A 23,445-nucleotide genomic window follows, 5' to 3' on the forward strand; every position below is an offset into this window, starting at 1 on the left:
GGCCTGAATAAGGCTATCGTCCATATAGAGTAGAAATTTTAATAACTCAAATACAAGTTGGGTCATGAACCTCCCAAATAGTTTCCCTGTCTATCAAAGATATTATTGTCCCTAAATATGTCTTATTTCATATTTTCTGTGAATTAGATATTAACATATGAAATAAAAAGAAAATTTTAAAAATAAATTATCCCAAATGCATCTCATTTTATATTCTAGATTAATTGGACATTAACACATGAATAAAGAAAATTTTCAAAATAAAAGAAGTAAGATTCTGAACGCAAGTGATTTATGTTCCTCTACCCAGTACCAAGGACAGCCTTGGGAAAAAAATAATACCATCAATAACATTAACAACAGTGGACCCACATGAGATATCTAAAAGTTGTGAACACTGAATTGAGGTAACTTGTTCATGGAACTTGCGAAGACTCAGAGACATAAAAGCATTGTCAACTCTGAAAGATTTCTTTCTTGTTGAAAGAAGCAACCACCTCTCTCTCCAATGAGATTAAAAAATGAACTTTGAAATTTAAACATTGGGTTTCAAAAGAGAGTTATGGAAAGAAGAGAAAAAGTTTTGGAGAGAGGGGCAAGAAGAATAATGGTGGAAAAGTTGAAAGAAGGAATTATGGTAGGGAAAAGAGGTAGTGGCCCATGTACTCCATCACCCACATGGAGACTTGAACTTCCATCTCAGCAAAATGGTGGGAGCAACAATGTACAAGAGTTTCTCAACTTTCCAACCTCATCAACCATATCTGCAAGAAAGCTTTGTGCTAACCTCTGGGAATTTCAGCCACACCAACAAGAGACTTCACTTAACGGAATGGACAAAAGTGCCGCCACCCTCCGCTGTCGTCGCCGCCGCTGCAAATTCACTGAACAAGTTGCTGAGTCTCCAGATAGTTCCTCCAACCAGGTTTGTTCTCAGAAAATGTTTTGTTTTGCATTGTTGAGCATTATTGTATTTTCTTCTTTTTTTTTTATCTTGTGAAACCCATGTAGTGTTTGTTTTTTTATAGGCTAGTGTTAGTATTTGAAGTGGATGAGACTCGAAACCCTCATCCTGCTTATCATTACTTCCTTAAATCCTTCCCCCTAACCATGTGACTACCTTATGACTCCTAGTGTTGTTGTTTAATATAGGATTTTTGCTTCTCTGGGTTGTAACTCAGAAGAAGGTTCTAGAAATTTCTTTCCTTGTCTTCTTTTGTTGTTAGTTTTCTTTGACCATCACTTGTTGTTTCCTAAGTTTTTTGGGGGTTGTTTTACTTGATGTGCTCACTTTGTCACACAGTCACATAAGTGTTATCCCTACACACAAGATTTTGCTCCCTTTGGATCTGATTTGGTTGGTAGGGTACCCAATCTGTTCCACTTAGTTCCATCAGCAGATGTTTGGTTACCCCAAAATGGTTAAGACTTAGGTACTTACCCAATACAAATGTGATTCTAGGTAAAGGATATGACAAGTTATCAATCTATACATAGCATTAAGCTATGTTGTTAGGTTATTTGTTTTCTTATTAAATGAACCAAACTACTATCTACTTCCTTTGAATGAGGTTCCTTCTTTTATATCTTTTTAGCTTACTTGAAATGTTTTGTTGAAATTTGATTAAACCTTGTACTTAAAACATTACGAAAATGTATTTATCTTATGATTTGATCACTTTATGGTTTATATCCCTGTGTATGAAATCATGTCAGCATCATACTGATACTCAGATTTTTTTTTAAAATTTGCCATGGTGCCATACCCTGCACCAATTCTTGTACCGGTACCGTATCTGTGTTAGTTAGGACTTCCATAGTTCCATTACCTACAGGCTACATATATTCGGATATGTTCCTTTCTTATGCCTAAAGGGGACCAGTGCGCTAGGCTGCCACCGAGTGGGGTATGAGAATCATACTTGTGCACAACCTATTAATTACAAGCAGAGAGATTGTTTCTAGGATTTGAACCCATAATATCTGGGTCACAAGCCAGACAACCTTACCCTTGCTCTGAGGCTCTTCATCTATATTCCTGTCTTATGCCTACAAATGGAATTTTCATTTTAGAAGTAGGCAATTGGTCTTGGTTTGTATTTGTTAATTAAGCAAGTGGTGTAGAATGTGAGAAAAAAAATATAGAATTTCACTTGGCCTATTGTTAGCATTATGCAGTTGACGTTTTCTTTGTTCGTTGTTTAGGGAATTTAGTTTGTTTGTTATATCATGCTTTATCATCCACCAGCCCCCTTCTTTTCTTGCTGAAAGCCTGCATCATTTTCCGTAAGCTACTTTTCTTTTTTCATCCTTGTTAGAGATTGATTAGTACCTGATTAGTGAGGTTTAAAAACATTGTCAGAATTTTGGATAGCACAGTTAAATGGAGAATTTCAAGCATGTATCTGTATAGTTTGTCCTGTTCTTTTTTCATGATATCATAATCTGCTTTCTATTGAAATGCTGATAATTACCCCGTGCGTTATTGCAGCCAACATCTGCTAGTAGCTGTAGAAGTCATGTTTCAGCATCATTTGTTCAACGCCATAGATCCATTGAAAGAAATGACTGTGCTCCATACTGTGAATCCCCCGCTAGTTACAATAGCTCAGTAGATGTAAGCATATTTTTTGTCCCTTTATATGTCACATTTTCATTGTTCAATTAAATTTTAATTCCTTAGGCAAGTTCTATATGGTTGAAATGCTTTTCATATTCCATCATATTGGAAAAAGGTTTAGAATAGGAGTAGCCTTTTAGAATAGTCAGTTTTAAAATACTTTCTGTTATCTTTTTTTAGCCTTTCAAGTCATTATGCCATTGAACATATATTCCTAAGATTTATATCCATGAGCTTTTAGCATTCTTCCAGATTTTTTTTACTTTATTTAACTTGAAATTTTATGGGTTTAGATGATGGGCTTCTACCAAAATCATCTTCTATAACAATCTCTGTTTAGATTGAAAAGAGACTGATATTTAATGACATTGTGTTTTCTTAGTTATTGATTGCGGCATTGACGTTTTTGCTACTCCATACCCAAAATTTATATTCATGATGCATTACTCTTCAATGGTCCTTTTATGACAATTTTTATACATCTCTTAGCTTATTCTGTAGACAAGATAAGCTTAGAATGTTATTCTATCCCTTCATAGCTGGTATGAACTGATGCATGTGGGATTTGCTTATACAGGTTGCACCATATAATCACACAGTAACTCCCACAAATTCCTTAGGTTTCAAAAATGTGATTGGAGAATCAAGTCACAGCGTTAAAACATCGACAAAGTTTGTTAAGATACTCAACCGTATCTGGACTCTTGAAGAACAACATGCATCAAATATATCAGTTGTGAAAGCCTTGAAAATGGAACTAGGTCATTCTCAAGCACAGATGAAGGAGTTACTACGCGAGAAGCAAATGAATAGGCAGGAAATGGAGAACTTAATGAAGCAAATAACAGTAGACAAACTCTTCAAGAAGAACAAAGAACGTGATATTATTAAATCGACCATTCTATCAATCAAGGAAGAGCTAGAAGATGAGAGGAGGCTACGGAAGCATTCCGAAAGCTTGCATTGCAAGCTGGCTAGGGAGCTCTCTGAAGTAAAGTCCTCGTTCTCTGGTTGTTTGAGAAATCTTGAGAGAGATAGAAAAACACGAATTCTTTTGGAGAATTTGTGTGATGAGTTCGCGAAAGGTATCAAAGCTTATGAACAAGAGGTGAGTTGTCTTAGGCGGAATTCGGAGAATGGTCAGGTTCAAGAGAATGATAGCCCTGACAAGCTAATACTTCATATTTCAGAAGCTTGGCTCGATGAGCGCATGCAAATGAAACAGACTGGATCTAGCAATGATCTCAAGGAGAGAAATTCAATTGTTGACAAATTAGGTTTTGATATTGAAACATTTCTTTGTGCAAAACGATCAGTTGATTTGAAAAAATATGGTTACTCCTCCCTAAAGGAGCTCAAGGAAATTCGCCGTTGTCAACACTCATTTGATTCGTTCCCGCAAAAGGAGGCTACAAGTACACCTCATAATATGGCTCCGGAAGATTCCATCAATACTGTCTTCTATGAACCAAAAATGACTGCCGGTGAAGAGGTCCAGAAACTCAGCCCTGGACTACTACAATGCAACAATGCTACTGACGTCCATCTAGAAAAGAAAGGCAAACAGGTTCAGTCAAAGGAAATCAATAAGACGATATCATGTGATGATAATGAGACATGCTTTCTGGAGAGGAAATCAAGTGAAAAAATGGAAGGAGACAACATTGCTCTAATAAAGGAAGATGCCAAACAAGGTTCACAAGAAAGTGTGTTAAACTCAAGTGACAGGGCTGATAACCTTATTGGAAACAGTTCCTTGTCATCAGAAGGTGATAAGGTTTATCCTGAGAGTATTTGCAGGGCCGATTCTTGTGCCCAGTCTTCGGTTACAGCCAGTGGTAGTTCTGTAAAAGTGTTGAAATCAAAGTTGAGTTTTTCGGACTTCGACATGTCTGAGTGTTCTACCAAATTGCCTAAGGGTGTGAAGGAAAACACATTGATGGCAAAACTTCTTGAAGCAAGGTTAGAGGGACAGAAATCTCGTTCCATAGCTAGCAAAAGCACTTCTTGATCAACTAGAGAAGTTCCTGAATCTTGTTTACATATTATGACTCTAATTCTAGTAACCATTTTGTATACAAGAATCTTGTTTGTTATTTACATGGCTAGCTAGATGGATGAACATCAGAGTAGTGTCTGGTTATTTGTAAAATATTCTGTTTAATGTCACTATAGCTAGATGGATGAACATCATATTTTGTTCTACTTATTAAATGGAAAAATAGTTGAAATATATTAAATGTAAATTATCTCACTTATTGGAACTCAGACTGGGTTGTTATTGTATTTATCAAATGTAAACTAGTTTATGCATGCACACGTTTAAATGATATTATTTGCACTTTATATAAAGAGATATTATATTTGGATATCACAAAGTTATATCAGTTTTAAGTGGATTGATAATTTGATGTGTATATTTTACATTTTATAATAATAGCATCCCTGGGTTATTTTATCTTAGGTATCCCATTGTTAATCAGCCTCATCCTCTCAAGTAATGTAGAAGAACAATGTAAAATATAAAATAAATTATAATTATATCATTCTATTTATATTTGTAATAATATTTTTGTTTTTAAAACAAGTGTAAACTAATATTTATCTCTCAATTAATGGAGAAATAAAAATGTAGTGCGTATTTGGTTTTATGTTGCTATAACCTTCAAATTACAATGAAAACTATAATTAATAGCATTATGAACTCTAAAAATGAGAAATCAAACATGCACGTCGTAAACACTACCATTACTCGATGAGTTTTGTTGGTCTAAAATCAAAATTGTCATGATTTTCAAGATAAAAATGATTAAATAAAACATCCACTAACAATACACAACTAGGATGGAGAAAGGTACATTTCAAGCAAATAGAATTTGGCGTTGGTGACTATTATTTAACAAAATTCAATTTTTTAGTTTTTAATCAATATTATGGGAAACAAAATGTTAAATTAAAATGTATCAGTTCGATCAACTATTGCAATTATTTGTTATGGGTAGAAACTCTATCACTTTGACCATAAATATGAAGGAAGATTAATTTGGGGAAAACTTCAAACTTTATGATAAAGCAAAAAATAGGAATGATGTAATGTTAGTAAGTATTTTAATAATCACACTTTAGTAGTAATGATATGAATATCATGGTTTTTTTTTGTGTTATTAAGAGTATTCCTTACTTATATAGGGTAACAAATTAATCTCTCTTGGGGTGTGTGATTATCTCGTTCTGTCATTCCTAGAAATTAAACACTTGACTTCTTAATTTATTCGGGGATCTAGTAGGATCTTGTATAACTAAACTAATTGTTCAACATCTAATTGGTAATATAAATATGGTTTATTATGAAATGAATCAACTCAACATTCGTGTGAAAATTCAACCAATTATTTAGCTTGATAAAATTTGCTCATCAATTAAATAAGTTAAATTTGAACTGGATATTGAATTGGTCAACTATAGGAGACAAACTTGAGCCATGAAAAGTTGGTCGGTTCTATTTATGAGTTGCATCAATTATATATATATATAATTCATATGATTATATATATAGATAAAGACATATATACATGAGGAAGATGAGAGTTGAATCTCAGTGATCCCACCATTTGTTTATACAGTGTTTCATCCATTGATTCACCTTCTTCATCTCTGGTCAGCTTCAAGTTTACTTCCACTAGTGTGTTCACCTGATTGCATGATGCCATGTTAAACTTGTCAAGTATTTCTTTTACATACTTCTTTTGATGCATTACCATGCCTGCAGAGATGTCATTGAATTCCAAGCCTAAGAAGTAACTCAACCTTCCCAAGCCAGTCATCTTGAATTCAGCTTTCATCATCTCCTTACATTCCTCAATCCTTACTAGTGTTGAGCCTGTCACTAGTAAGTCATCCACATATAGGCATAGGATCAACAATTCACCATCTTTGCTTCTCTTGATGTACACTCGATGCTCAACTATGCAATTTTTGAAGTCAATTTTGAATAAAAAGGCATCAATTCTTCTATTCCAAGCTCTTGGAGCTTGTTTCAAGCCATAAAGAGCCTTGTTCAATTTGTAGACCAGATGTTCCTTAGTTTTGACAGTGAAACCAAGAGGTTGTTGGACATATACTTCTTCCACCAAGGGTCCATGTAGAAATGCTTACTTCACATCTAATTGGAATAGTGCCCAATTTCTTGCATAAGCAATGGCTAGTACCAGCCTTATGGTTTCTATTCTGGCCACATGAGCATAAACATCTGTGTAGTCTTGCCCATACTTTTGTAGGAAACCTTTAGCTACCAACCTGACATTATACTTCAATACTGACCCATATGGATTGAGTTTCTCTTTGAAGATCCATTTTACCCCAATTGTGTGTTTGTTTTTTAGAAGTTCAACCAGTGTCTAGGTGCCATTTTTCCCAATTGACTTGATTTCCTCCAACATTGCATCTTTTTATGCTATTTGTTTTAAAGCTTCTGAGTCATCCATGGGAATTGTTCAGCCAACAGTGCCATGTGCATCAATTCCCCTTGATCATTGATTTGATCATCTGAGTGAATCTCATAGTCATTGAGTTTGAGAGGCACAAATCTTGTTCTCTATGATCTATTTGTCTTTGGCTGCTCAGTTGAGTGTGTGGTGTTTTCTTCATAGCCAATTGCATGTGGTTCTTCTCTGATTGGTTCATCATTACTGAATTCTGGTATCAACCTTCTCAGACTTGTTTGCATTAGTTTCCAATCCCATCTGTCATGTTCCAAGATGAGAACATTCCTGCTGATTACAATTTTGTTTTTGATTGGATCAAGTATTTGTAGGCTCCTGTAGGATGATACCTTATAAACACCATTGTCTCACCTTTGTCCTGAAGTTTGGTTCTTCTTTGATCTGGTATGTGTCTATAAGCAAGTGACTTAAACACTTTCATATGACTAACATTTGGTTTCTTGCCTGTCCAAACCTCAAGTGGTAACTTCCCCTTAAGCCTTTTTGTTGGGCCTCTATTCAGAATATACACAAATGTTGAGATTGCTTCAGCCCATAGGTTTTGTGGGAGATCTTTCTCCTTGACCAAGCTCCTAGTCATGTCCATTATTGTTCTGTTACTTCTCTCTGGAAGCCCATTATGTTGAGGGGTATAAGGGGCTGTTACTTCATGTTGTATTCCATTCTTTAAGCAATAGGTTTCAAACTCTTTTGAAGTATATTCTCCTCCACCATCTTTTCTGAATATCTTCAATTGTTTTCCACTCTCCTTTTCAGCCCCCTCCTTGAAGTTCAAGAAGCTTGTGAATGCTTCATTTTTCACTTTCATCACATCAAGCCAAATCATCCTACTAAAATCATCTACAAATATAATGTAGTATCTATTACCACTCAGAGAAGGTATCTCAAAGGGTCCACACACATCAGAGTGTACCACTTCCAAGACTGAGTTGGATCTCATAGTGATTTCAGACTTGAAAAATCCCCTTGTTTTCTTTCCTGTCAAGCATACTTCACAAGCTTTCTCTGATAATGCAGTGATAGGGATTCCATATACTAATTGTGTTGATCCTAGTTGGTGCAGACCTTTGAAGTTTAGGTGCCCATACCTTGAGTGCCATAACCAACTTTCATCCTTAGTCTGCATAGTGGCCAAACATTGAGTTTCTACTGTCTTGATATCCACTTGGAAGGTTCTATTCTTTGTTTGCTTGCTTCTGATTATAAGCTTGTCATAAGCATCAAACAATTCCAATTGCCCATTTTTCATTAGTACTGAGAATCCTTTTTCAATCAACTGACCAATGCTCAGTAGATTGCACTTCATTTTGGGCACGTATAGCACATTGGATATCACTACTTTTGACCCATTCCTTCTTATGGTGGCCACATCCCCAGTTCCTTAAACTTCTAATGAGCTATCATCTGCAAACTTCACTCTACTTTGTTTGGACTTATCAAAGTTGATTAGCCATCCTTTGTGTCTAGTCATGTGATTGGAGCACCCTGAGTCTAGGTACCATGATTCAGTAAGGGGAATTTCTGCAGAGGAGTTTGTCACCATCAGGTTCAATGGTTCTGAATCAAAGTCCTCACCTTGGGCTGCATATGCTTCTTCTTCTTGTCTCCTTGTTGGCCTTGTTCTATCTGATGTGCATTCATAGGAATATTGTCCTAATTTATGACATTTGAAGCATTCTACTGACCTTTTATCCATTTTTCTTTTGAATTGGATCAGTTCCTGACTTTCCTCTTTTATCTGAACTTTCAGTCCTCTCACTATTTCCTTTGGTTCTTCAAAATTTTTGAGGCCATTTCTTTTGAAAGTTATGCTTTCCTTTCCATCTCTTTTCTTTGTTTTTGTCTTCATTGTTGTAGTGACAAGCCTTCAATGCTTGTTCAGGTCTCTTGATTGGGCACCTATCAAGCATCCTCATTTCATGAGCTTCTAAAGAGTTTTGAAGTTCTTCAATCTTCATTGAGGTAATGTCCTTTGACTTCTCTATTGCCACAACTATGAAATCAAACTTTTGAGGTAATGACCTCATAATCTTTTCTATTACCATGATGTCTGTAATTGCTTCCCCATATCCCTTCATCTGGTTAGTGATAGATAGAATTTTAGTGAAATAGTCGCTAATTCTATCACCTTCATCCATGTATAGCAACTCATACTGTTTTCTAAGGGTTTGCAATTTTACTTTCTTGATCTTTTCTCCTCCAGCATGGCTTCTAATCAAGATGTCCCAAGCTTCTTTGGCATTGGTTGCATTATGAATTTTCTCAAAGTGCACATCATCTACACATTGATGGATCAAGAATAATGCCTTGTTGTCTTTCTTCTTTTCTTCCTTGTATGCCACTCTTTGTGTCTCCATGGCTCCATTGTTCAATGGAAGGAGCCCTTCTTCTACCACCTCCATGACTTCTTGAAAGCTGAACAACACCCTCATTTGAGTTCTCCACCTGTCCCAGTTCTTCTCTGTCAAGATTGGGAGCCCCATGGAGTGAAGATTTCCTGCATTTCCCGCCATCTTCACAACTTCAGCTTTATACTTCTCCTCAGTTCTTCAATTCTTCAGTTCTAATAAGTTCAACCTCTCGAGGTTGTACACCCTGATTTTGCCTTCCTTCGAGATCCACAGGTCCACAATTACTTTGGCTCTTGATACCAAGTTTGTTGGAAAATTGAAGAAGAGATAAAAGAGAATAAGATGAGATGAGTAGAGATTGAATGTAGGCTCTGTTATTGAGAAAATAGAAACTTGTATATTACATTGAAACACAAATATAGGAAGTAGTTAACAACCAACTATAACATAAATAACTACTTCTTTCTATATAAGGAAACTTCTACTCTTATCAAACTAATACTTGAATTACAACACTATTTCAACATAAAGAACTAATCTCTTCATGTTTATTTATTGTTCATCTCAACAAGTGTCGCTTCCAAGAATCGAATTGTTAACCTTTTGGTCATCCTAAAAATATAGTAGGATCTTACATCACTAAACAAACGATACTAATTTGATGAATATTGAACTATATCTATCACAAAAAGGTTATACATTATTACACACTATTAAATGTTGACCCAATCAGACAATTAAAACAAAAGATCCTCAATCAAAAATAACATTCAAATTAATAAAACGGTTCACCAATGTATACACACCAAGATCCCATTATGAGATTTTCTAATAATTATATTCGATCCTCTAATTGAATGGCAAGGATTACAAATAAAGCATAGTATTGACCTATATAAAAGCAAGTGTATTCATCTTTACAAACATCATAAACCCCCTTCTCAAGGAGAACATATACTTGTGTAGATTTTTACATTTTATTTTATTATAAACATACTTGTGTAGTTTAATCTTTTATAGTCTAGACAATCTTGGATTGTGGGTTATTAATATACCCAAGTTGGGGCTCTCTTGGCTCCAATTCTAAAAGGAAGTGATGTTAGACCTAGCTGCATGTTCATGGATACCTTTGATTTCATAATAGCAAATAAACATGGGAAGCATGCATGTGAATGTCACGGGTTTGCATGAATCTGGAGATGGGGTTACCTTGATCTTTTTGTATTGGAGTGAAGTGAGCTTCAAATAGGGTCTTATTCTTAGTTAAACCCACACTTTATATTATATCTATTCTCTCATTGATGAATAACAATTCTCCTCTCTCACACACATAACCCTTTTTCGTTCTTGTTTTTGTGTGGTCTAAAACAGACTTTTTAGTTATGTTCTAAAAAACATATATATATATCGTTTAATTTATTTTAAAGTGTGATACGATTTATTTATCGTTAGTTATTTTTAATATATGATCAGGTCAACACTCAATAAATATTTAACAACTCATCTGAGTATTAGGATTGAGTATAATTTCCCTTTTATCTTTGATTTGAAGATTATTTCATATTTTTATGCACAAATAAGATGAGTAAGAAAAACATTGCTTATAATATATTGTTTCTATCTAACTCTCTGATACAATTTGTTCTTAATAATAGGTCCATGTTGCTGAAGGATATAGCCAACAAGGATAGTTGCTTCCAATTCAAGTAACGTCAAGGAATATAAAGAACTTAATTTAGAAGTTCTATATGCCGAAGCTCTTTAACCTCAATATGAGATCTTCGTGGAGAAGTAGTTCCTTTAGTAGAAAGACATTGGAATGTGATCTTTAACGTTTCTAGTCATACAGTATACAGAGTCGAATTATTCTTGTATGATACATTATTTTTTTCCAATTAATAAGAATTAATGTCAATGGTTATTATTTCCCTAAAAAACAATCAAACATGATATTTGGCCAACCACACTCGCATTTGTACGTTATTATCTATATTTTGACATGAAAAATTATCAAATTGTGGCAACGAGATTGAGCAAACTATGACTTTTATTTTCAGTTTAGAGAGTAGAGACAACTTTGTAATTCCCATAATGTGGTTCATCCGAGGACCGATGTGATTAAGGGCAGATGTGAATAACTTCTGACATCATAGGACCGATGTGAATAACGAATGACCAAATGATCCAGTCAATGACCCATTGATCCAGAACCTTGACGGAGTCAATAACCAGTCCGGTCCGAGTTTAATAACACTCACTAATCACTTACTTGATTCTGAAAAACATTCCATTGAAGTTCTTTCTATGAACAGCAAATAATGGTTATTATTGGGTTGTGTTACAACTCACAATACTCATTCAGTGCGTTCAAAGATGAATAGTTAATAATGTAATTGCTCATATTTTCCTCCTCTAAGCTGTATAGTTGAAAGAATATAATATCTAAGATTTTAATTACTAGAGTTAAAAAGGCATAACAAAAATGTTGAAACAAATCCTCATTTCATCTTTCAATTTGCATTCCCTTTTCCAATAGCCAAACAATGATTCTCCGTGACTAGCATCAGATGAAACTAAGAAAATGTTATCATACATTCATTCTGTATAAGGTACAGTCACATAGCCGGTTTCCAACTGAAAATCGGGTCGCAACAGGTACCATGAGTATGAAGTATATTTAATCAAGCATTGGAAATACAAGACTAAGGCTAACCAGCAATCACTGATATTAGGTATAGTAATCTCATTATCTCTTTGATCATAGTGTTTGGTGAAGGCGCTGTGGCTTCATCAGAGTGTTTGGAAGTGCATAACTACAGGAAGTCTCAGCACAATGAACATCAATTCCCTCTAAATTCCCCGGAACATCATTACTACTTTCAATTCTCTGCAATACCTCCAATACTTCACCCATTGAGGGTCTTAAATCTTTGTCCCTTTGCAAACACTGAAAAGCCAATTCTGCAACAGAAGTTATCATCCTTTCCAAGTTCTCATCAGAATGAAAACCAAGGGAAGGATCAACCAACTCCGAAAACGCCTTTCTTCGAAACTTCTTTACAGCTAGATTTGCCAACTTAACCTCTTCTCTCTCCCTATTCATATCAACTGCTGGTAAAGATGATATTAGCTCAACTAGAACAACTCCGAAGCTATAAACATCACTCTTGCTTGTAAGCTGGTAGCATATATGGTAGTCCGGGTCAACATAACCTGGGGTTCCCCTAGGAGCTGTGGAAACATGTGTGACATCAATTGGAAAAAGTCTTGAAAGCCCAAAATCTGCAACTTTGACACAAAAGTTATTCTCAAGTAGAATGTTGCTGGTTTTCACATCTCGGTGAATGATGTCTGAGGCATGGAGGTAGCACAATGCGCTAGCAGTCTCTATGGCAATTTTCATTCTCACATGCCATGGCATTAGGCCAGGCTTTGCCTTATCACCATGAAGATGAGAATCAAGAGTGCCATTCGGGACATATTCGTACACTAGCAGCAGCTCGTGGCTGTGACGAGAAGTGCAGCCATAGAGGGACACGAGATTCGTGTGGTGCAGGCGCGTGAGGATCTGAATTTCATTTATGAATGATTCTACTGGCCTGTAGTTGTGCTCGTATAGGCGCTTCACTGCAACTTCACGTCTATCTCGAAGCTTCCCTGGTTGTTATGGATCAAAATGTTGGTTATTCAACAAGTCATAAATTGATTTGGACTTTCTATTTTCTTCTAACAATGTGATTTTTATAGATCACCACAACATACATGTCCTTAGAGCCATACTAATGAATGAAAAAGTGAAGCTTTTGCTATATCTTCAATTCTCTACACCAACTAATCCAACTAGATAATGTAACAAAGGGAAAGTGATTCTTGAACATCAAAATAAGGAAATCAAAATGAATATTAGTCCCTTACCATGGTAAACAGTCCCAAACCCTCCTTCTCCAAGCTCTCTAGCTTGGTCAAAATTATTTGTTGCCTCTTGGAGCTCCTCGTAGGAGAAAACGGGGATTCCAAAGTAGATCACAGTTCCAGTTTCTGTGATGATATTTGAGGAGGGGGCAGAATTAATGTTTCTTGGTTGGTTTTGGTTGCATGAAGATTTGTTGTACCTTCGTTTGTGCATAAAGAGAATAACAAACAAGGCAATTATAATCATGATTGCCAATCCAATAGATATACCTGTAGAAAATGCAAGATTTTTGTTATGAGTAATATGAAAATTTAAGTTCACATAGTGTTTTACAACTGCTATTATTTATAAGCACAGAATGAGAGTAGATATTGAACTTTGGACAACCTATTATTGAAATAAAATACCATAAGGTACCTATTATCTTAGCCCTTGTCTTCAAATTGTCTCGCTTTTTCTCTGTAGCAGGATTCAGATCAGAAGAAAACATATCAGTCTAAATTATCAGAAACCCAATTCAGACAATGTGAAACAGCGAAAAAATGTCCTCGAAAAAGTACTTTCGGGCAACTCTCGATTTAACTCGTAGGATCGGTAGATCTTACGATTTTTTTAGAGCTGCCGAGTCACGCGCCTATTTTGAATGTGATGTCACTATCACTGGTGAGATGTCGGGGAAGATCGTAGGATCGTAAAATCGCCCAAGATCTTAAGAGTTTATGTTTTTATGGCAAAAGCCCCAAATTGTAAAATTTCAATCTTCTAAACCCATATAGAAGGGGAAACTCATGCTAAGTGTGTTCTTTTCTTTGAAATTTTTTATGCCCACTCTCTCTTTGAACAAAATATGCTGTGTGTGGATGTTCTTTTTTATTCTCCCTCCCCTTTTGTTGTGCTCTCTTTTTGCCTTATACTTATTGTATGCATCTCTACCATGCCTCTCAACATATTTGCTTCCTTTTATATATATATATATATATATATATATATGGTGTTACTTTAATATGCATATATTTTGACGTTGAAATTTAAGTTTCATGAAGTGTTACTTGTTAATTTTTTTATTTATGGCAATGGAGAAAGCTGAAGTTTTTATTATTTTGTGTATATATATATATATAAAAAAAAAATCAATGGTAGGATCTTACTATCCGAGTTACGATCACATGATTTAAGTTTTCATCTACTTCTTCTGGTCTTACGTAAGATTTCGATTTTTTCAACTATGCTTTCGGTTTTTAAAGTTTCTTACCAGTGGCAAAGTTTGGCTGTTGTTGCTGTCGAACATCATTGGTGTTGACACACGAGATGTTTCCTTTGTCTGCTCTGCATTGACCTCTTCTTACATGATAGCAATCAAAACAAGGTTCCGATAATGTTACTTCAACGACGAGCTCGGAACTTAATGTGATTTGCAATGGGTCAACAAAAATAGGTGGCAGTGCAACTGGAAGCTGAATAGCTGAGCATCCATCTAAATGTTCATGTTCATAAAAATAATAAAATTCATGACCATGGTAGATATCATAGTCACTACATCTATGATATACTGGAATATTTTCATTGGCATCATAGCGATTACGATTGCATCTAATGAATTTAAAAGTGTTTAGTATCTGCAAAGACATCATAGGAGAATCATGAGGAACAATAATGTCACTGACATTATAGTTGAAGGCAGTGCATAATGATGAGAAACCTTCAAACATTGGGTAACGGATGAAAACTAAGTTGTACTCATACTTCTCTTGAAGGATTCTTTCAATTTTACACCATTGATTTTCTAGTGAAATTTCTTTATCTGCAGTGTGATTGTCACAACCCTTTATGACCAAACCACATTCTGAGTGCGTTGTGTTTGTGAAGGGGAAGTGCATGTTCCCTAGAATTCCACACTCAAAAGAACTAGGACACTTCATAGGTTGTTCATTTTCATTATGAGCTGACAGAAGCAGCAAAAAATAACAGATAAGAACATGGAAACTAAGTACACAGTTGAGGGTGGTACTCATCCTAAATATCAAAACTATGAAGTATGAACCTAAAACATGAGGTTCTAGTTGAACCTTAACTCTGTTATATATTATGTTCATAATATAGAAATAGGAGTTAGCTATTGTTTTATGTGTGTTAACTACGTAAGTTGACTTGGACAATTGACTAAGGAAGACTTGAGAAATTGGCTGGAAAGAGGGCCAAGGCTATGGAAAGTTCTCTTCATTTGTGGGATGTGGAAAAGGGATGAGTTTCTTTTCAAACTAGGCTAATCTATTTTCCCATATCTTAGTATTAAATGTTGTCTCCTACAATAATAATGATGAAACAAAAATAATAATAGTAATAAAGATATATAATTTTAAGAGAAAAAATATATGTATTAACAGTATAAAAGTTATATATACTGTTAGTGTATTTTCAATATTCATATTTAATTATGTTTAATTTTTCACAAAAAAATAATACAAATGAATTGTACATAATAATTGTATATAAATTTTAATGACGTGTGACAATATATAGCAGAGGATCTCTCGGACAATAAATTAGGCAATTTAGATGCAATTCACATAATTTGTTTTTAAAGAGTCTAAATCAATTTAGAAGGTTGAGATCCATGTGATGCACTAGTTCATTTAAACAGCATACATCTATCCTTCTCATCTTACTAGCTAGGTTTTCCTTATTCTTTTTCCATTACCAGCCTGATGTGTTATACGGGCAAATTCAGTATATGGTATATAGAGTAAGAAAGAAAAAGAGGGGGCAATCATTTTTTTAATTATCAACCCCATATGTATTATATGGATGAATTTAGTATAGATATTTTGAGTGAAAAAGAAGAATGTAAGTTTCTTTTACATCTTACCAAATTAAGTATTAATTTCATTTTTACTTTCTGACTATAAAATAAAAACAATTTTATTTTAGCAAAGTCTTCATATTTGCCCAAGACCAAAAACATTGATTTATTATTCCTGCCCATTTTCCACACTTGAATGACTTTCACAGCTTGGCTTTTGAAACTGCTCTCTATGTTTCATGGTCTAGTTCCATGTAGCTCGAAGTGCACGGAACAGCAAGTTGGGATGGGAGACACGTGTGTCCAATTGTGTCTCATTCCCTATCCAAACTAGTTATATATTGATATGTGGATAAAATAAAAAATTTAAAAGTAAAATGTAATAAAATGGAGCACTCTGATTGACAGGTAATCACCATCGCGGCAAGTGACACTAACATAGAATTTTTTGTACACATACATGTATGGATATTCTTTTTTGGTTTCTCACATGTATCATCGCACTTGAGACAATCATGTCCAAGCCAGCAGTATTTTTCATCAACGAAACTCGAACCCGAGACTTTGCTTAAGAGGATCAAACATGTATCACTTGAACTAAGTTATATCGGTAATGTATGGATATTCTGATTTTGAGTTCCAAAGTTAGTTGTAATTAAAATTAAATATTATTTTCTAAGTAAGGAAGTGTAACCTATAGTCTCCATTCTAATGAAGATAACAATCCTGTTTACGCGTCTCTATAACGCACTAGGCAGCCTAACTAGGGAAGATGTTGTATATGGTTGAGGGTGTACATACTTGGGCACCCTGAATATATTTTTTTCAAAACTATTTATACCACTAATATTTCTACAAACCTCAAATTTAATTTTGATCGTGACATTTATGAACTATTAGTTAAAGATTTTATAAACAATCGTTACATATTCACAATTCATTTATATTTTTTGAAAGAGTCAATGATGATTAAAAATGAATGGTGACGATGAATTGACAGTGTAAAAAACTCTTACATTATCAATGTATGTAATTTTTTCTCTTTTTTTTTTTCAAGAAAAACAAATAATTTTTTCTCTTTTTTTTTTTCAAGAAAAACAAATAATCATTAAGGAGTTGAATTATTTTATAATATTGTGGATAAGGAATTTCATAATCGTTTCTATGAAACAAATATCCATTTGTTTTTTGTATGTCTTTTCCGAGTCTAGCCAATTTATTCTTTAGTTTTGATATGACAAAACTGATTAAATTTACAAAGTTTTATCCACATGATTTTTGTTCAACCGAATTGGAGATGTTTGACAATCAACTTGAGACTTGCATCATTCATGTACAAATAATATCAAATTTGCTTCTTTGAACTGAATCAATGATCTTTCGGATAAATTGATTGAAAGTGGTAGACGCATTATTTACCGGTTAATTTATCTTCTTTTAAAGTTAACAAAACAAGTTTAGAAAGAATTTTTCAAATATGAAAAATGTGAAATTAGGTTGTGTGATTGAATGAGAAATGAATGAATGACTTATATTTAGTGAGAAATGTTCAATAACATTGATAACGAATTAATTATTCAACAATTTAAAATGTGAAATCATATAGAGATTAATTAAGAAATATATAATTTATTTGATTAAGTATATTTGAATTTTGTAATTATAACACTAAATTTTTAATTTTTTATAATTGATAATATTTATTATTTAATTTTTAAGTTATTTTTCACACCCTGTGTCTGGGTGCTAGATCCATCATTGAGCCTAACATACTTCTCTGTAGTAAGGTAAAGAAAAGATCCCAATTATCAACAACTTGATGCAAGTGACAATGAACTTTGATCTCCTAAAAATTAATTTGTGAGTTGGTTTTTGGAGAGTAAGATAAACAAAAGAAAAACTATTGACCTATGAATTTGGAGAGTAAGATAAACACTTAATGAATTTGTACTCATCATGTAACCATATTAAACTCTCTTCTAAAAATGCATCACCCAGTTCTTTGCAGGAGAAAAGGGGGAACCCATAGAAGATGCAATGCTATGTATTTTAATCAGCATAATTTTAAATTGTAGTTGCTACTGCATCAACGATAAGGAAATGTATCCAATATTGTTACAATTATGATTGTGATGCTACCGTAAAGTTTATTAAAACTCAATTGAGGTTGCTTAATGGAATTTATCATAGTTATTGCCATTACTCATTTACCCTACATGTTGTGTATTATGTATTGGATTCAACATCTTTTACTAATAACATAAGAAGTGAAGAACTACAACGAACCATGTTTCATAAACCAAAACTGGCAGCGTCTAATATGTAACTGTATGGATTAGTGTTGCAAAAACTGGGTTGTGTCAGTCGGTTCAATCGGTAAACAAGTAAAACGATCTCATTAACAGTATGGTACAATAATTATACTGGTCATGCAATCATACTGGTCAAAATTGACCAAAATCAATCATGCAAAATCAGTCATGCAATCATACTAGTCAAAACTGGCCAAAATTGGTCATACCGGCCGGTTTTATTTAAAATTAGTTTTTTAATAAATTTTTTTATTGGTTTTTATTGATTTTTTAATATTAATGTTAAAGTTTTATCCACATGATTTTTGTTCAACCGAATTGGAGATGTTTGACAATCAACTTGAGACTTGCATCATTCATGTACAAATAATATCAAATTTGCTTCTTTGAACTGAATCAATGATCTTTCGGATAAATTGATTGAAAGTGGTAGACGCATTATTTACCGGTTAATTTATCTTCTTTTAAAGTTAACAAAACAAGTTTAGAAAGAATTTTTCAAATATGAAAAATGTGAAATTAGGTTGTGTGATTGAATGAGAAATGAATGAATGACTTATATTTAGTGAGAAATGTTCAATAACATTGATAACGAATTAATTATTCAACAATTTAAAATGTGAAATCATATAGAGATTAATTAAGAAATATATAATTTATTTGATTAAGTATATTTGAATTTTGTAATTATAACACTAAATTTTTAATTTTTTATAATTGATAATATTTATTATTTAATTTTTAAGTTATTTTTCACACCCTGTGTCTGGGTGCTAGATCCATCATTGAGCCTAACATACTTCTCTGTAGTAAGGTAAAGAAAAGATCCCAATTATCAACAACTTGATGCAAGTGACAATGAACTTTGATCTCCTAAAAATTAATTTGTGAGTTGGTTTTTGGAGAGTAAGATAAACAAAAGAAAAACTATTGACCTATGAATTTGGAGAGTAAGATAAACACTTAATGAATTTGTACTCATCATGTAACCATATTAAACTCTCTTCTAAAAATGCATCACCCAGTTCTTTGCAGGAGAAAAGGGGGAACCCATAGAAGATGCAATGCTATGTATTTTAATCAGCATAATTTTAAATTGTAGTTGCTACTGCATCAACGATAAGGAAATGTATCCAATATTGTTACAATTATGATTGTGATGCTACCGTAAAGTTTATTAAAACTCAATTGAGGTTGCTTAATGGAATTTATCATAGTTATTGCCATTACTCATTTACCCTACATGTTGTGTATTATGTATTGGATTCAACATCTTTTACTAATAACATAAGAAGTGAAGAACTACAACGAACCATGTTTCATAAACCAAAACTGGCAGCGTCTAATATGTAACTGTATGGATTAGTGTTGCAAAAACTGGGTTGTGTCAGTCGGTTCAATCGGTAAACAAGTAAAACGATCTCATTAACAGTATGGTACAATAATTATACTGGTCATGCAATCATACTGGTCAAAATTGACCAAAATCAATCATGCAAAATCAGTCATGCAATCATACTAGTCAAAACTGGCCAAAATTGGTCATACCGGCCGGTTTTATTTAAAATTAGTTTTTTAATAAATTTTTTTATTGGTTTTTATTGATTTTTTAATATTAATGTTAATATATTATATATGTATATCTAATTTCGCTGGTATGCGGTTTGATTAATGAACTACTGGTTGAACTGATATACAACTATAACAGTATCATCACTAGTTTGATAACCGGTATGGTATTAATAACACTGGAATTTATTCATTTGCTTGGTTCAGTCAACTACTTATCAACAAATTGGTATTGAAATAACCAAACGACATTGCAAATAATAATAGAGAAATGAGTTGTCGTATCCACGATGACTTCTTGAGTTCTAACCTTTCAGCAAATAAAATACTATTATTGAGTACCAAAATAATCATAAAGTATACACATATTTTGTGGCACTTTAGCTCTTTAATCAACCCAAATAGATGATTTTATGTTCTTACATGATAAAAACTTGTTAATTGGTGAAATATCATCATTGAAGTATTTGTGTAGGCTTAAACTAGAGGAATGACCAAAAATCTAAGTTTCCGAACAAAGATCAATCAGGCTCAGCACAAAAATCAGGCTAAGTGGATGAGGCAGCAGCTAAGACCGACCTACGTTCAACACCTAAGTCATGCTCAACGGAGGAAGACATGCATCCAGCGCAACTCCTATGTGGGGTGTATTCGGCTAAGAATAAAAACAATTAGCCTTTGTTCCTCATACGCGAAGCGCAAGATCTAGGCTTAGCAGAAGACTTGCGCTTAGTGCAATTGGGAGGTGCACTCAACACAGATGTTGTGCCCATTGCGAGCTAATGTGCTGAAAGGTCAGTCCTGACTAGCTGAAGAGTTGCACTCAGCGCACAGGCGGTGTGCTTAGCGTAAATGCCATCATGCAGACATTATATAAGGAGGATCAATTCGAGCTATTGAGGACATGGTGGAAGCATTACTTTGTAATACATATTTTCTAAGTTTTTAAGAGAGTTTAACTAACTTAGATCGTGGGAACTAAGTGTAAGTACTAGATGAGTTAATTTATGGTCATTTGTGAGTGGTTCTACCACCCATGAGTTGTGTTTTATTCCTATCTTACATACATTGTATGAACATGAGTAACTAATTTCTCCATTTGTTGGGATTAAATATAATATGAGCTTGATGCATACACATTGACTCATCTTATATTAAGTCATGAAGTTTAAATTCTTTTGACTTATATATGTGCTTTATGTTTGCTTTAGATTTGATCATCTTATTGCATGATTTGTGAATGAAATGCTTAGAGAAATTCATGTATGATTCTGAACTTGTATAACTCATCATATGATATATTTGTTAGACATAGACCTATATCATAATTATCATCTCAAGCATGTTGTTGAACCAGTTACTAGACATAGAACTAAATTAATAACTTTATTAATCTCAAACTTGATAACATAGGTTACTGGACATACATATATGTTTAACGGTTCATGTAACTTCATCTTGTTAATCTAGTTGCTAGACATAAAGGTATTTTAATAAGTTATTAGCATAGACCAAAATATTGGTGGTTAATACAATTGAGGTGTTATATTTTTACTCATTATCACATGCATAGACTATTAGACATAAATGTATAATTTTGTGAGTCATAGTTCTTCATTTTGTATGTAAAGTTACTAGACATAGAATTTTATTGCATAAACTACTAAATTGGCTAAGATATTAGCTTTTAGTACATTGAAGGCCATTTGTGTGAAAAAATCATTACTAATTGAATTTGTGTTTATGAATAATGTGTAGTATACTGATACTAAGTAGAAAGTTGGATCCCAACATCTTTTTTCAAAGTATTACAATTTTGCTTATTTTGGTGTCATCACTTATACAACCATTTTGAAAGATAACTTAAAATAATAATTTGTTAGTTGAGAGACTACAATCTAACAATTTCATGTGTATACGACAACTTCATTACTCTATACTTGTTTGTGATACTGTTGATTATTTCTATACCCAAATTGCCATTTAGCAATTATTCTCGGTTGATTTTCAAAAGGCTTTTGGATTTGTTTATGTCAGTATGTGTAAATTAATTATGATATATAAAAGTGTTGGATTATAGATGTTGGATTGATTTTCACTACTCACTATCCTATACATTAGAATTGATCACACAAATAAGTTAGGAATGATTCTTACACAACATGGGACCTCAATATCACTAAAAGCTAATACCTTAGTCAATTTAGTGCGATAAATCTCTATGTCCAATAACTTCATACATAAGATTAAGAATTATGACCTACATAACATACTTATATGTCTAGCACTTTATACATGTGAAGTTGAGTTAAGTGCAACACCTCAATTGTATTAATGGTCAATGTCTTTGTCATATTAGTAGTTTATTAAACTTGCTCTATGTCTAGCAACTAGAGTAACAAGATTAAGCTCTATGAACTCTTAAGCATACATTTATAGCTAGTAGTCAATGTTAACAAGTTTGAGAGTTATTCAATATTCATATGAATCTATGTCTAGTAATCATATTAACACAGGCACGCATGTGACAATTAAGCATAAAAGTATGTCTAGAATTATACTAAAAGATGAATTATACCCAAAGTCATACAAATACAAAGAGAATCATCATTCACCAAATAAGCATTAAGTACAACAAAAACAACTCTTAAAAACCAATACATGATAATTAACATAAATCAATTTTGAATGTATACATCAAATGAATATTGTCGATCCCAGTAAATGGGGAGTTTAGCTAAGCATTTTCATACAAAGCTAAAACAAAAAATAAAAGAGAGAAACATAACCCAAAGAGAAGAGATGTCTCCTCCATAAGCATACATCAACTCCGTTAATCATCCTCTCACACTTTTACATATTGTTTTCAGGCTATACTAGCCTAAGAACTAAGAGAATTCAAAAACATTCGAATTTACACAGAAAATAGTATGCGAAACTAAAAATCGAATGTTTTCTTAGCTTATCCCTTTTATTAATCTGAAGTTATATATTGGTGCTGAATGGAGAGGAGGTGCGCTGAGTGCAGCTCTTTGTCTTGGTCGACTCTTCACCTAGTCAAGCTATGCTTGGCGCATCTTCTTCGCTCAATGCAACTGCGCTTGGCACGGCTCCTGCGTCGAGCGCGAGTCAATTGATTATGACCTTAGTTGATTTTTGGCCTCTTAACATCAACTTTTGCTCATCTTTTGCTCCTTTAAGTTCTGAAATATCATGACATAAGATTAATGCAGTAACTCATCAAATTGTTAAACATGAATGCATAAAGCTAATATTTAGAATTAAAATGTGTTAAATTAGCCTTATAAATTAAAGTAATTTTCACACCTAACATTGACTTAAAGAGACAAACCACTTATAGATTAGATGACAAGTAAT

General features: G+C 33.5%; 2 protein-coding genes across 4 annotated transcripts; one reads left to right on the plus strand and one right to left on the minus strand.

The window, feature by feature from the left end:
• On the plus strand, window positions 388–4,813 carry LOC109360620 (uncharacterized protein At5g41620-like). 2 transcript variants are annotated; one of them, XM_019605646.1, is made up of 4 exons: window positions 388–925; window positions 2,492–2,617; window positions 3,198–4,160; window positions 4,212–4,813. In XM_019605646.1, the coding sequence occupies exons 1-4, from the start codon at window positions 563–565 to the stop codon at window positions 4,629–4,631; spliced, it is 1,872 nt and encodes a 623-aa protein (XP_019461191.1). In that variant the 5' UTR covers window positions 388–562; the 3' UTR covers window positions 4,632–4,813. The 2 variants fall into 2 exon arrangements, with proteins under 2 accessions (XP_019461191.1, XP_019461190.1); XM_019605645.1 differs by having other exon boundaries at window positions 390–925; window positions 3,198–4,813.
• On the minus strand, window positions 11,959–15,203 carry LOC109360621 (LEAF RUST 10 DISEASE-RESISTANCE LOCUS RECEPTOR-LIKE PROTEIN KINASE-like 1.2). Of its 2 annotated transcripts, none has more exons than XM_019605647.1 (3): window positions 14,639–15,203; window positions 13,389–13,655; window positions 11,959–13,130 (listed from the first exon to the last, which is right to left on the minus strand). In XM_019605647.1, exons 1-3 carry the CDS (start codon window positions 15,093–15,095, stop codon window positions 12,232–12,234), a joined length of 1,623 nt encoding a protein of 540 aa, XP_019461192.1. In that variant the 5' UTR covers window positions 15,096–15,203; the 3' UTR covers window positions 11,959–12,231. The 2 variants fall into 2 exon arrangements, with proteins under 2 accessions (XP_019461192.1, XP_019461193.1); XM_019605648.1 differs by lacking the exon at window positions 14,639–15,203 and adding an exon at window positions 13,804–13,968.

Source organism: Lupinus angustifolius, chromosome LG11, assembly GCF_001865875.1.
Source record: "Lupinus angustifolius cultivar Tanjil chromosome LG11, LupAngTanjil_v1.0, whole genome shotgun sequence".
Classification (NCBI taxonomy): domain Eukaryota; kingdom Viridiplantae; phylum Streptophyta; class Magnoliopsida; order Fabales; family Fabaceae; genus Lupinus; species Lupinus angustifolius.

What these genes read in the sequence shown, in the direction of transcription:
- LOC109360620 (XM_019605645.1), top strand. Translation starts at nt 563, where the DNA reads ATGGAAAGAAGAGAAAAAGTTTTGGAGAGAGGGGCAAGAAGAATAATG. An exon ending in CAGATAGTTCCTCCAACCAG is followed by an intron (nt 926 to 2,491) that starts GTTTGTTCTCAG and finishes GCGTTATTGCAG; the next exon opens with CCAACATCTGCTAGTAGCTG. An exon ending in GTTACAATAGCTCAGTAGAT is followed by an intron (nt 2,618 to 3,197) that starts GTAAGCATATTT and finishes TTGCTTATACAG; the next exon opens with GTTGCACCATATAATCACAC.
- LOC109360621 (XM_019605647.1), bottom strand. Translation starts at nt 15,095, where the DNA reads ATGTTTGAAGGTTTCTCATCATTATGCACTGCCTTCAACTATAATGTC. An exon ending in ACAGCCAAACTTTGCCACTG is followed by an intron (nt 13,656 to 14,638) that starts GTAAGAAACTTT and finishes CATTTTCTACAG; the next exon opens with GTATATCTATTGGATTGGCA. An exon ending in GTTTGGGACTGTTTACCATG is followed by an intron (nt 13,131 to 13,388) that starts GTAAGGGACTAA and finishes CATAACAACCAG; the next exon opens with GGAAGCTTCGAGATAGACGT.